This window comes from Suncus etruscus, chromosome 12 (genome assembly GCF_024139225.1).
Source record: "Suncus etruscus isolate mSunEtr1 chromosome 12, mSunEtr1.pri.cur, whole genome shotgun sequence".
Classification (NCBI taxonomy): domain Eukaryota; kingdom Metazoa; phylum Chordata; class Mammalia; order Eulipotyphla; family Soricidae; genus Suncus; species Suncus etruscus.
In genome coordinates, this window is record NC_064859.1 from 13,516,057 (window position 1) to 13,530,405 (window position 14,349).

General features: G+C 45.1%; 1 protein-coding gene across 1 annotated transcript in view; it reads left to right on the top strand.

Annotated features, from left to right (window-relative positions):
• The first annotated feature begins 4,427 nt into the window (after nt 1-4,427).
• The window catches only part of PPP1R21 (protein phosphatase 1 regulatory subunit 21), a 53,232-nt gene continuing 43,310 nt past the window's right edge, over nt 4,428-14,349 (top strand). The window contains exons 1-6 of the mRNA XM_049784345.1: nt 4,428-4,578; nt 8,156-8,224; nt 9,721-9,867; nt 12,027-12,125; nt 12,849-13,013; nt 13,176-13,234. Of these exons, the coding sequence (XP_049640302.1) occupies nt 4,522-4,578; nt 8,156-8,224; nt 9,721-9,867; nt 12,027-12,125; nt 12,849-13,013; nt 13,176-13,234 (596 nt within the window). The 5' untranslated portion in view covers nt 4,428-4,521. The remainder of the gene's footprint in view (nt 4,579-8,155; nt 8,225-9,720; nt 9,868-12,026; nt 12,126-12,848; nt 13,014-13,175; nt 13,235-14,349) is intronic.

Here is a 14,349-nt window from a genome sequence, read left to right on the forward strand (position 1 = left end):
ATATATGTAGTACAGCCCCAAAAGCTTTTCTCAACAGAAATTTATCAGAACGTCCATCTGTTTAACTCACACACATAATAGAAACATCACCCATCTCATAATTCTCTCCAAAGCTTTCATGTCCCTTTCAAAACAACCACATTCTTGGGGCCGGAGAGATAGTATAAGTAAGAGTCAAAGCACTAATCAGCTGACTTGGCCACTAAAAGGATAAATAATGTACACACATTTGTATAAATGTTCAGTACTACTCTCTCCCTGAATGCAGGGAAGAGGTGATTATGCTTAAATTTCTATGTGAGCATGAGTTTTTCTTGGCTTTTTAACCTTTAACACTTGCCAGTCTTTGATTTCAGCCATTTGTTGGGTGTGCCTGGCCTTTAGCAGTGGTTGAATTTCACTTCCTCCTGGTTACTAATCAAGCTGAATATCTTTTTGGATGCTTAATGGTCATACTTTTTTCTCTTGTGAAGTGCCTAAAGAAGTGGCTTTCTTTTCTTTCTGAAAGTTGTCTTTCCCCCTTATTATTGATTTGTAAGAGTTCTTTACTCTTTTATCTGGATAAAAAATTGATAAAAAATAGTTCTTTTAATGGAAATACAACATTTTTGTTTGTTTGGGTTTTTTTTGGTTTTTGGGTTACACCCGGCAGTGCTCAGGGGTTACTCCTGGCTCTATGCTCAGAAATCACTCCTGGCAGGCTCAGGGGACCATATGGAATGCCGGGATTTGAACCACCGACCTTTTGCATGCAAGGCAAACACCTTACCTTCATGCTATCTCTCTGGCCCCAGGAACACAACATTTTTTATACTGCATTTTTTTATACCTTACACCCTAGACACTTAGCATAATGACTTGGCTTAAACTCCAGTTGACTCGACACTAACTATTCACCCCTGAACCGAGGATACCACCTATGGAATCAAAGAAGGTTTCCCACACCAGGACCAGGAACAAAAATTCTACCAAGGAAGGTCCTACTACCTCCACGGCACTGACTTACTCCAAAAAAGTTCTTATATCACTCTGACAACCAGGCAACAGCAATAGTCTGCTTTTAGGACAGGATTCTCTGCAATGTTAACTGATGTCAGAAGACACAACAAGGGGCCGGCGAGGTGGCACTAGAGGTAAGGTGTCTGCCTTGCAAGCGCTAGCCAAGGAAAGGACCAGGTTCGATCCCCTGGCATCCCATATGGTTCCCCCAAGCCAGGGGCAATTTCTGAGCAGGTAGCCAGGAGTAACCCCTGAGCATCAAAAGGTTGTGTCCCGAAAAACCAAAAAAAAAAAAAAAAAAAAAAAAAGAAGAAGACACAACACACCACCCAGTCTTTGACACAAGACCTGTACAGAAACCAGGATCTATAACTACTGAAACCTGACAGCAACAACTATGAAACTGAAGAGTTGACCACCGAGAATAGGGGTTTGGACAACTGAGTATGCCTGGAGCCTTGAGTTGGTCTTATGCCAAGGTGCTTCAGGGGTAACATCTCCCTGTTTTTTAGGCCAAAGGTGTTTATTTCCAATTTCTTCCATATTTTGCTGTGCCTACGTACACGACAATTGCCACACACACACAGTTTTTTAATGTATTTTCCATCTCTGGAGAAAAAAATGGGAGCCTACTAAATCTTCGACTATTGCAGTAATGACTTTATAACTGATACAAGAAGTTTCACAAATACAACTGCTCATGAATTCTCTCCCCTTCTTCCATATTTTTCTCTGTTCTCTTTCTTTTTCTTAATAACTTTGCTTTCTGTCATCCCAAAACAAATGTATTATGATCAGTTGTGTCAACAATGTGATACATTTTCTTTAAATAAATAATTTAAATTAAAAAATAGTTCTTTTATCTGGGTAAAAACATCCGTGATATATATATGTGTGATATATATGTGATATAATTACACACACACATACACATACACACACACACACATACATATATATATATATATATAGTGAACAGTTATATGTGCTTGCCTGCTTATTCAGTGGAGTCTTTTGAAGAAGAGCTTTTTAAAAAATTTAAAATTATTTTATTTAAACACCATGGCTATTCATAATACACTGTGGGTTTTTTTTCAGTTTCAAGGTTGTTCATGATGAAATTTCAGTCATAGAGTTAAACATCCTTTACATTTCCCACCACCAATGTCCCCAGTTTCCCTCTCCCACTTCCCATTGACCTCTCCTTTGCCAGACTCTGTGGCAGACATTTTTCTTCTCGCTTTCTCTCTCTGAGGAAGAGAGTCTTAACTTTTATTTATTTATTTATTTATTTATTTATTTATTTATTTATTTATTTAGGTTTCCTGGTCACATCCAGCAGTGTTCAGGTGATACTCCTGGCTCTATGCTCAGAAATCACTCCTGCCAGGCTCAGGAGACCATATGGGATGCCGGGATTTGAACCACCGACCTTCTGCATGCAAGGCAAACACCTTACCTACATGCTATCTCTCTGGCCCCGAGTCTTAACTTTTAACTATTTAGATTGAGCAACTCAATCGGAAAACGATACATTAGACAGAACACCCAGATTAAGCAAATGGAAAATACAACTTTCAATGTAGTAAAATAGCCTTACACCGGCTCTCCAGAGCACACATTTCTTTCTCTCTAGAATGTTATTTCTGAGATAGCATTTTATTTTTAGATGCCTCAAAATTCTATTACATGACAAGAAATACTTATAATATGTCATTTGCTGCTTGGTGATGTCATGAAAAATTTATCATAAGGCTAGTTTTAAAAATAATTGTTGGGGGTCATAGAGATATTAAAGCGGATTAGGTGCTTACCTTGGATAAGGCCAAACCTAGTTTGATCTACAGCACTCCACAGCATACTGAGCTAGGCCAAAAGTGATTCCTGAACACAGAGCCAGGAGTAAGTTCTGAGTACTGCTGGGTGTACCATCCTCCTACCCCCAAATTGCTCTGAAAAGTTTGCTGGATGATAGGATTAGACTAATAGCAAAACTAGAAACAACTGTTTTGTTTTGTTTTTTTTTAAGCCTGTCAGTTTTATCATTAAAATGTCTGATAAATGCACTTTCAGTCTTCGACTACAAAATTCTAAGTTCTAGTATTAGGGTGAAGAATGAAGCATGCGTGAGGCCCTGGATTCAATTTCTGAAAAGGAAAAGCACATCTCCCTGCCCCAAATAATAAAAATAGAACAACAACAAAACCCAACGCTTATTGCCAAACATTCTTCTTTCTACTATGATCCTATATATTTCAAATAAGAAATTCCAAGCATTTAAAAATGACAATATCAATGAGCATACTTTAAAAAAAATTAACGTTTATTCTTTTATTTCTTTTCTTCCTCTAAAGAAAACTTAAAACTTGAGATGCATCTTTTTAGTTCTAATTTACTATTGGTCTAAACAAATGTGTTGCTTCGTGCTTTTGTTGGCTCTGCTCTCAGAAATCACTCCTGCTCAGCTGGGACCATATGAGATGCAGGGGATGGAACCCTGACCCATCCCGGGTGGGCCGCGTGCAAGGCCAACGCCCTACCGCTGTTCTACCACTCCAGACCCTGCTTCTTGCTTTTAAAATGTAGACTGCAGGACTTGCTTTTGGGCCTTAACTTTTTTGTGCCGCCCTATAGATAGATACATGGTGATTACAATCCAGTCTTGGTAGTAGTGAGTGCTGGGCATGCTTCACTGTCTCCTGATCCTTTCCTTAAGGCAACAAACCTGTTACTTGGAGCAAAAACCATGAATGGAGAAAAGCTTTGCCTGAGCTGCAGCAGCCAGTCCAGTATTTCCCCCTCATGTCCCCCCAACCCAACAACCCATGGCACTAGGCTCCCATCTGCATGCCATGTGGGGGCAGGGGAGGCAGCGGGTATAGACACAAAGCAAAATTCAATGGTAGCGTCCAGGACATTGGGCGTCCTGAAGGCCTAGCAACAGCAAATTGACAGGACGGAGAGAGATAGCAGTGGTGCGGCTCGTTTCCGTACAGTAGTAGCTTCAACCCATTAAGTTCAGATAAGATGGCCCCGTGGCGGCCTGTAGTTGCCATGGCAACCAGGGCGCAGCTTCATGAAGGAGCGGGCCGGCTCTACCTCCTAGAGGCGCTAAACCTGTTTATCTTTCCGGATCTCGGCTCTGCTCAAACTACCCCTAAGCTGTGTCGCACTCCCGTCCCATAAGGAAAGCTTTAGCATCCCTCCTCAGTTTCTTCTTTCCTTACAGAGAGCCGCCATCTTGGATGGCGCGCCAATATGGCAGCCCCCAGCTTGTACGGACAGGTCCAGAGCGCTGCAGTGAGGCTGCGCGCGCATGCGCATAGGCGGGCGCGGAAGGCGGGGCGTAACGTCAGAACGTAGCCCCGCCCCCGGCGAACCCGGAAGTGGAGGTGGAGGAGGCGCGGCGGCGGCGGCCCAGTGGGCAGGCTCGGGCTGCGCCGTCCCGGGGCGCGAGTGCGGGGCTGGGGGCGCGAGGCTGGGGCTGGGGCGGCCCGGCCTGTGCACGGGGCGGGGGTGGCCATGGCCTCGGCAGAGCTGCAGGGCAAGTACCAGAAGCTGGCTCAGGAGTACTCCAAGGTACCCAACCCCGGGTGGGGAGCAGGGGCTGCACCCTTGCAGGCCTCGGTCTCCCTTGCGTCGTCTTGAGCTTGCAAACCGGGCTCCGCAGAGCCTGCCTCGACCTCCCCAGCCGGGGTCTGCGAGGGGCTAGCCGGGCGGTGTCTGGGTCCCGCGTGTGCGTCTGCGAGGCCGGAGCACGAATTTTGGGGAGTACCCGGACTTGCAAGCTCAGGGCTGCGCTGCTGCCTAGGCACCAATGCAAAAGCCAATGCGGACATCGGGCCAATATTGGGGGTGCAGGGGACAGTGAAGGGCCAAGGCCGCGTCTGCTCTGCTGCTTCCTCAAATGCCTTTTCGTGTGGGGAGCACCGGGGCGTTTCTCCTGTCTCGCAGGGATGATCTCAGAGGATGGAGACGCAGCCCGGGAGGGTAAATAGAGGCACGCCTGGATGCAGCAGCTGTCAGTGCTCCGGGCTGTGACAAGGTGTCTCTGGGAGAGGTTGAATGCCAGGGCTGGGTTGTTCCCTTCTTTCCCGCCACCACTTGCACCGAGGCAGGATCCCTGCCCACCTGGCTCCCTGCATGTTGGCTGGAGCAATGGGGCCTCTTCTTTTTGGCATCTATGGCACGAGTCTTGCCCACGGTGGATGCACCCTTTCCTTTGGCCGAGGCGCATGATGATTATGGGGTGAGCGTTGCTGCGGTGAGAAGATTCTCAGCAAGTTCTTTGGCACAGCTTTGGGAAACGATCTGGCACTCTTCAGCTTGTTCAGCGTTTGAATGAATGATCATGGGTATGCAGGAAGGAGACAGGGAGACAGACAACTCTACTTTTGGACAGCTGAGAGAAAATTAAGAGTCTTGCCCCTCCCTCCATGATTTCATCTAACAAAAATATTCAGCAAGGTGAAATAATACAATTCTTTGGAAAATTAATACAAAAATTTTCCTGAACATACATACACACACTTGGATCTTTTTTCATCAGCACTCCAGAGCCTTTTGAGTAATGGACTCACCTCTCTTTCTTTTCCACGGGGCATTGTCTTAAGAGTTTTTGGCACAGTATTGGTAGTGGTGAATTCTCATCTTTGAATTGCAGAAGGTTCTTATTGAGAGGGCCCAAAGTGGTCGGGAACAGATGTGATGAAGGGAATAGCTGGAAGATGGATGATGTTCCTCAAGGTTGGCTTTACTTTTTTTTTTTTTTTGGCCACACCCTGCGACACTCAGGAGTTACTCCTGGCTCTGTGTTCAGAAATCGCTTCTGGCAGGCTCAGGGACCATTATGGGATGCCGGGAATTGAACCTTGGCCCGTCCAGGGTCTGCTGAATGCAAGGCAAATGCCCTACTGCTGTGTCATCTCTCCACCCCTTGGCTTTACTATTTTGAGGTTCAAGTATTTCATGAATGTAAAATCAAAGGGACTGATTTTCTTCCCCAGAGAGCCAGGAGGCCCAGAAAGAAAATCCAAATGGCAAAAGAAAAAAAAAGTTCGAACACTATTTTGAGCAGTGGCTGCTTTGTGAAGTAAAGGAGGCCTCCGAAAGAAATAAAACTGGAAAAAAGAGCCTTTTTTGGTGCATGCAAACTCTGAAGAAATAAAGCTGGAAAAATGAGCGCTTGTGTGTGTGTGTGCCTGTGTGCCTGTGTGTGTGTGTGTGTGTGTGTGTGTGTGTGTGTGTGCGCGCGCGCACGCGCGCGAACTCTTTGTATTTGACAGACAGTGTCCCCTGGGGAGCAACACTCTGCTAAGGTCTTTTGAGTTGAGGAAGATGACCTGCTAAAGGAACCTCTTCATAGAAATTGTGCATCATCAAGATTGCATGAGAGCTAAGCTGAGATGCTTGGGGAAGAAGGTGTCCCAGGCACAGGGGACTGGCAGTGTTTGCTTTACCTGGAAACAAATGCATGAAGATGCTGGCAGAGTGGTCGGATGGTTGGAGAGAGAACTCGGACCCAGGATCATGGATGGCAAATACAAAGTGGAACTTGGTTATTTTGTTTTTTTGTTGGATGTAGTTTACAAATTATTGTGTCCGAAGTTGCGAGGACAATCGCATCTTTGTATTTGTCCTGGTTCTGTGCTTTTTGCTTGGGCTTCAGGCGCAGGTACTAGGAGAAACTCCTGGCCCTCATGCTTATCTACGGTGTTCTTGAAGCTACTGAGCCTCTTTTGGGCTCTTTGTTTTAGGGGATCCCAACTCACATCTGTGTGTGTGTGTGTGGGGGGGGGGTTACTTGAGTCTTGTGAGCAGCACCAGGTTTGAACTCAAGTCTTGTTTGCCAGCAGAGACTTTGGACCAGTGTTTCTCACTCAGTGTTTTCTGACTCTTTCCTTCTTATCACTCCCCACTGTCTGGTGCCTGCCCCTCATTGGAGTGATCTATTATCTGTGTTCCCTCTGTCACATCTTGAGGCCCACAAGGGGCACATATGGCTTCCCATTGAGAAATTGCTCTTTTAAGTCACTGGACCATCTTCCTGTATTTCTTTTTCTGGGTTTTTCTTTGGTTTTGGTTTGTATTTGGCGGTTCTGGGGACTCGGGGATCACTCAGGGGACCTGATAGTGATGGGAATAGAACCAGGGCTTCACATGTGTGAGGCAGATGCCCTGCAAAAAGCTACATTTCAGGTTTATTTTAGCTTCAATTTTGGGGTCAGACTGCATAGTGCTCAGGGCTTGATCCTTCCTCAGCATTCAGAGCTCACTCCTGTGGGGTCACTGGGATGCATTATTGAGGGTTGAACGTACACCTGCCATATAGTCATAGCCCCAGGTTCCAAAACTAAGACCTGGAGAGACATGGGTTTGGAAGCAATTGCAGGAAATAATCCTCGCAGTAAAAAGGTATCAGAATGGATTCAGGAATTCCAGCACTCAAGCTAGGAATTCCACCATACAATCCTTCTGCTCCTAAGAAGGAAAGAAGCTCAGTGGAAGAAGACCAAGCATAAGTCCTTCCTGAAACCCAGGCTTTTATTAGCAAGAATTAGACCACACCGTGCGGTGGAGTAAGAATAAGAAGGGAGAGATTGGGTAATCCCATCCCCAGATCACACATTAGGGTGGAGTATGAATATTGATTATGGTAGGACCAGTAACCCAACTCTGCCACTTGCAGGGCAGATGAGCACCTTACCTGCCCAGCTGTCTCTGTACCCAGAGTTTTTTTTATTTTTTTCAAGAGAGATGACATGGACATCAGAGACAGCATCCTGGACTGAAGTCCTATGTCATGGGGTAGTTTCTCCTCTTGTGACCTGATCTGTAAAATGATAACAATCTGTATATTTGAGGACTAGCATTTTAATTCTCATATTTATGTAAGGAAATATTTTTTTTGGGGGGGGCCACACCCGGCGATGCTCAGGGGTTACTCCTGGCTGTTTGCTCAGAAATACCTCCTGGCAGGCATGGGAGACCATTTGGGACACCGGTATTCGAACCAACCACCTTTGGTCCTGGATCAGCTGCTTGCAAGGCAAACACTGCTGTGCTATCTCTCCGGGCCCCTTAAGGAAATATTCTATGTCATTGCCCCTATGTAGTGTTTGCTTTATTAAAAAATGAGTTTTTCCTCTGTTTTCAGCTTCGGGCTCAGAATCAGGTCCTGAAAAAAGGTGTTATGGATGAACAAGCAAATTCTGCTGCTTTAAAGGTAAAGAGAGCTTTATCAGTGCTTGATGTTCAAAGGAGGCAATTCAGCAAATCAGTCCCAATTCTAATTTGCTGGGGAGAAGGGTAGGAAATATGAGAGAGAGAGAGAGAGAGAGAGAGAGAGAGAGAGAGAGAGAGAGAGAGAGAGAGAGAGAGAGAGAGAGAGAGAGAGATGTGTATGTGTGTTTTTGTGTCTGTGTGTCAAATTGTTTTACTTGCTTAGGTATGAATGCTGATTTCTTTAGCTAAAAATTATTTCTAAAGTCTTTGGTGTAAAACACTTTTCTTGTACCTTAAGTTTCTGATTTAGCCAAATACATGTGAGTTATTAGGACTTCTTTGTCTTCTTCACTAAACAGCAGTTACATGGATATTCCCAGCATTCAGAAATAGGTGTCTTCTAGTAATATGTTTGAAAATAAGAATCATTTAACCTATGCATCTTGTTTTAGAGTTGAGCTATTGAATATGAATAATCTGAACTAAAGTGGACACTCATGGATAGTAAATAAATTTTATCCTCAGTACTTTTCTGTACTGAGGGGAGAAATACAAGAGGAAGTAGAGGGATTTGCTTTGAACTCATAGACATTTGATCAATTGCTCAGTTCTGTTTTGATTGATCAGATGAACTCGAGGTTCAGGATTCCTTCCAGCAGGATTTAGCCAGATGTGCTGCAAGCCACCTTCTTCCTTTTTCTCCCTTCTGCAAGGGGCACATCTCTTTTCTGGGTACCTCTGCGATCTTACGTGGCTCTACCTGAGTAACTACCACCCAGAGATCTGTTGTTGGTCCCTAGAAGGTGCCACTTCTGCAAACACTCTTATCCCAGAACTGGAGTGGCACTCCAGAGTACTTGATCCAAGCCTCCTAAACTCATTGTCTTTTCTGGTAAAGTTCCCACCAGCCCTGTGGGCTAGTTCTGCAGTTGGCTCTGCTGTTTGTCCTCTGCTGCTGCTAGTCTTTCTGCGTTCCTGTAGATGGCAGTTCCAGCAGTGGTGATAGTGTCACAAGACCCAGTTGTGTTCATGGTGCAGCTTCTCTGTGTATCACCCTCCACTCAGTTCTCATGGAGTCTTTTTGATTCTGTGAGGACAGTTATTGTGACTCCTCTTGTTAACAGTAGGAAGCTTTGAGCACTGCTGGTAGTCCCTCCCCCACCCCCCCCCCCCAAAAAAAACCCAGATAAACAAAGCCAAGTAAGAACAAACCAAGAACTGTTGATTATATATTAGTGAAACAAAAGTGACTTGGTGGAGGCCAGGATATACTTTCAACTTATTCCTATTTTTTTGTTTTTGTTTTTGTTTTTGGGCCATACCCAATTGTGCTCAGGGATCACTCCTGGCAGGATGGTTGGGTGGGGACCATATGGGATGCTGGGGATCGAATCTGGGTTGGTTGCATGCAAGGAAAATGCCTTACCCTCTATGCTATTGCTCAAGACCCAACCTTATCTATAAATTTTAAGGAGTTGTATCTTCACTTGGATATAGGAACAGCTGAAGATGAAGGATCAGTCGTTGAGAAAACTGCAGCAAGAGATGGACAGTCTGACGTTTAGAAACCTGCAGCTGGCCAAGCGAGTGGAGTTGCTTCAGGACGAGCTGGCACTGAGTGAGCCCCGTGGCAAGAAGAACAAGGTCGGTTCTATAGGGCCTGTCTAGGGGAGCTTGGCTGGAATGGAGTGCAAGTCAGCCCCCCAAACTCTCCCACATTTCATTTTCACAATTGGATATTGGACCAAGAGAACAGGATATTTATTGTTGATATGTACCAACTATTAGAAGCAGGCTCTTATCAAAGTAAATTTTATTTTCATTTTATTTTTGGGCCACACCTGTCGGTGCTTTTATCCCTGGCTCTGAACTCAGAAATTGCTACTGGCTCGGGAGACCATCTGGGATGCTGGGGATCAAACTGTCATCTGTCCTGTGTCAGCCATGTGCAAGGCAAAAGCCCTACCTCTGTGCTACCACTCTGGCCCCTCAAAGTGACATAAAGAGTTTTTTAAGGAGCAACATGTACATAGTTGATTTAGTGGCTAAAAAAAGTGAACAGAAAATCTTTTATTGGACAAATTATTGATAATGTTTTATTAGTTTTTTTAGTTGGGGGAGTCACATACTTCAATGCTCAAGACTTATTCCTGGCTCTGAACTCAGGGATCACTCTTGGAGGGGGTCAGGTCTGTTCCTATGGGATGCTGGGGATCAAACCCACTGTGTGCATGGCAAGGGCCCTAACTCTATTCTATCTTTCAGTCCCCAATCATCATCATCATCATCTTCTTCTTCTTCTTCTTCTTCTTCTTCTTCTTCTTCTTCTTCTTCTTCTTCTTCCTCCTCCTTCTTCCTTCTTCTTCCTCTTCTTCCTTCTTCTTCCTCTTCCTCCTCCTCCTCCCTCTTCTCCTCCTCCTCCTCCACCTCCTCTTCTCTCTCTCACACACACACATTGGTTTGCAGTACTATTCCTGAAAGGGATCACACCTATCACTTTATCTCCTTTCAGCACCCAGTTCTTGTCCAGAGTGATCATTCCCAACTATCAGTTGCTGACTGATTTCTGTGGAGCTATTTCACTACTGTTATATTTGTGTAGATAATACAGCTATTATATTACCCATTTTCAAAGGACTTTCTCATCACTAGTTCACACTAGCCCGGGAGGCTACTTCATCTGAGGTGTAGAATGAGTGCACCGGAGGCCGGAGCCAGCCATGCCCATAGCTTAAAAAGTCTCTTTGTACAGCAGAACAGCCTCCCATGATCAACCCTCATGATCGGCCCTTGCTTCTCATCCATGAAAACAAAACGTTCATTATCAGCTCTTTCAGATAGTGCCATTCTTCTGTGTAGAAAATGTCAGTGCTGGTTGAATAAAGCAAAAAAGTATTTTTTCTAGCATCTTGGGGCTTTTTTGTTCTAACAGCTATATTTTACATGGTTTTGTAAAAAAAAAAAATTCACACATTGACATGTGCTCTTGTTTAAACTTGTGGGTATGAAAGTTAAGTGATTCATCCAGTTTCCTAAAAGGAGTTTAACAACTCAGACACAAAAATGGCTAAAATTGTCATTTCTCAAACCAGAAGACCACATCGAAGTGCTATTTATGAATACATTTGTATTGCCAGCTCTTTGTCAACAGAGCCTTTCTGTAGTTTCTCTGCAAAAAACATCAGCAAGCCTTCCCCATTTATTTTCCCCTTCTAAGTTTTCTAGCTCATTGCCGCATAGGCAGCCCTTCCTTGTGCCACCCCAGAGAACTGAAATAATGAACTGAACCCCTTTTGCAGGATTATCCCATAGAAGAGGCAAGTGACTAAGGTATAGAGAATTTGTGTCATTAGGAGATTTCTCTAAAGGATGATCAGTTCCGTGGCCATAAATTACTCTTTTCTGGGGGTCGGAGTGATAGCATAGTGGTAAGGCATTTGCCTTGCAGGCGGCCAATACAGGATGGACCCCGGTTCAAGTCCTGGCATCCCATATATTCCCCCGTGCCTGCTAGGAGCGACTTCTGAGCTCATAGCCAGGAGCCCAGGAGTAACCCCTAAGCACAGCTGAGTGTGACCCCAAAAAATTGGGCCCGGAGAGATAGCACAGCGGCATTTGCCTTGTAAGCAGCCAATCCAGGACCTAAGGTGGTTGGTTCAAATCCTGGTGTCCCATATGGTCCCCCGTGCCTGCCAGGAGCTATTTCTGAGCAGACAGCCAGGAGTAACCCCTGAGCACCACCGGGTGTGGCCCAAAAACAAAAAAAACCAAAAAAAAAAAAAGAAAATTACTCTTTTCTGCAGAAAAGTGGAGAATCTTCCCAGCTGAGCCAGGAGCAGAAGAGCGTATTTGATGAGGACCTGCAGAAGAAGATAGAAGAGAATGAGCGATTACATATCCAGGTAGGAATGTCTTGTTCCAGGCAGACTAGGGATGATGCTCATCTTGAATGTAGAGCAACAGTGCTGTTGGGATTGGATTTGAGTCAAGTATGTGCTTCTGTTTCCTATGGTTGTTAGGTAGATAAGCCACTCATTTTTTCATTTCTTTATTTTTATTTATTTTATTTTGGTTTTTGGGCCACACCTGGTGATGCTCAGGGTTTACTCCTGACTACACTCAGGAATTACTCCTGGTGGTGCTCTCAGGACCCTGTTGAGCCACAGGATGCGGGGGATCAAACCTGAGTTGGCCGTGTACAAGGGGAGCACCTTAATTGCTGTATGATTGCTTCTGTTCCAACTCTCAGCTGTCTTAATGTATAATTAGTGCTTTGTGGCTCCCAAATAAGGAAACAAAAGCAGTTCATGAGATAGAGGCTTTGGAGGAGATTTCTAAAGACGAGCTTATTTCTCCAAGATTTTAGTTGGAAGGCCTTTGACTCATGATGCGCCAAGTCCTCCCAGGCTTGGCTTTTCCTTCTGTAAAGAAGGTTTTGTGTTGGCCTAACCCAGGCCGCACTGTGAGGATTTCCTGAGATTAGATTTGTGTGGGTTGGTTTTGTTCACCGAGCATCAAGAATCAGACAGAAGATACTGGTGCCTTAAGCACTGCTTCTGTCTTCTTGTTTAGTTTGTAGCTATCTGGAGAGTGTGAGAAGAGAAAAATGGGTCTTTTATTTTCAGTTCTTTGAAGCTGATGAGAAGCATAAGCATGTGGAGGCAGAGTTGAGGAGCCGACTGTCCACTCTGGAAACGGAGGCGGCCCAGAACCAAGCCGTGGTAGACGGGCTGACACGCAAGTACATGGACACTATAGAGAAGCTACAGACTGACAAGGCCAAGCTCGAGGTAAGCCCCCTGGATGGTGAAAGCACTTTGAGACCGAGCCTGTTGTAAGGGGTCTGACTGTTCTCTGTGGGAGACACAGAGTCAGTCCTTTGTGGCAGGATGGCTGCCTGTGGCCTTCATGGATAGCCTGAACCATCTGCTTCTGTTCCTTCTGAAATGCAGGTCAAATCTCAGGCTCTGGAAAAAGAGGCCAAGGAGTGCCGACTTCGAACTGAGGAATGGTAAGTGGGACCCTAAAGTCTGGGGCAGCACACACCTGAGTTTGGGTTCCAGCAGCTTCTCAGGCTGAATTTTCTCGTGTATGAAATGAGGTGGGCCCGTGTGACTTGCAGGGAGCTGTCAGCCCTGTGATCCTTGGGGCCTATGCCATTGGCATTTTGCACTGATGCTCAGATGACAGATGTTTTTGGCCCTGGCAGATCAGGGTCTGTTCTGAAGACCAGCCAGTTTCAACTTATGCTTTACCAAGAGGCCACAGAGGGCCCCAGCAGCTGGCCGGGTGAGACATTACCTGTCCCAACCATTTCATGGTCCCTGTTGAATAGAATGGAGGTTCTTTGTCTTAATTTAGAGATACATAAATTCTCAAATTGAACTCATGCTTGTTGGTGCCTGAGAGAGAGCAGAGTGAAGGCACTGCATACAGCTGACCCTGATTCCATCCTAAGTACCCTGAGCACAGAGCCAGGAATAATTTCCGAGCACAGTTGGGTATGGCTCAAAAGCAAAATAAACAGCCCACCTCACCCCCAAAACTTAGTTTTGTTTTACAAATCAAAACCAAAAAGCAGCTTGTTGTAAAAGCTCCATTTATTTGACGAATCACCTGAGATTTTATGTTTTAGTAGTTTGATCCAGTTTCTTCACTTTCCTTGTAGTGGTCAGATTATGCACAAAATAGACTATGTCACTATGTAACTCTGCTACTGTGCTCTCATAATTGAATCAAACCAAAAATGTTTTAATTTCAGGAGAAACAAAGTATTTTTTCTGGAGGGTCATATGTGGCAGTGCTCAGGTATCACTCTTGGCAGACTCAAGGTACCATATGGGATGCCAGGGATGAAATCTAGGTTGGCCACATTCACGGCAAATGCCTTGTGAAACAAAATCTTAAGACTTGATTGAAAAAAGACTTTGCCTTTTTTTTTTTTTTTTTTTTTTTTGGTTTTTGGGCCACACCCAGTAACGCTCAGGGGTTACTCCTGGCTATGTGCTCAGAAGTTGCTCCTGGCTTGGGGGACCATATGGGACACCGGGGGATCGAACCGCAGTCCGTCCAAGGTTAGCGCAGGCAAGGCAGGCACCTTACCTTTAGCGCCACCGCCCGGCCCCA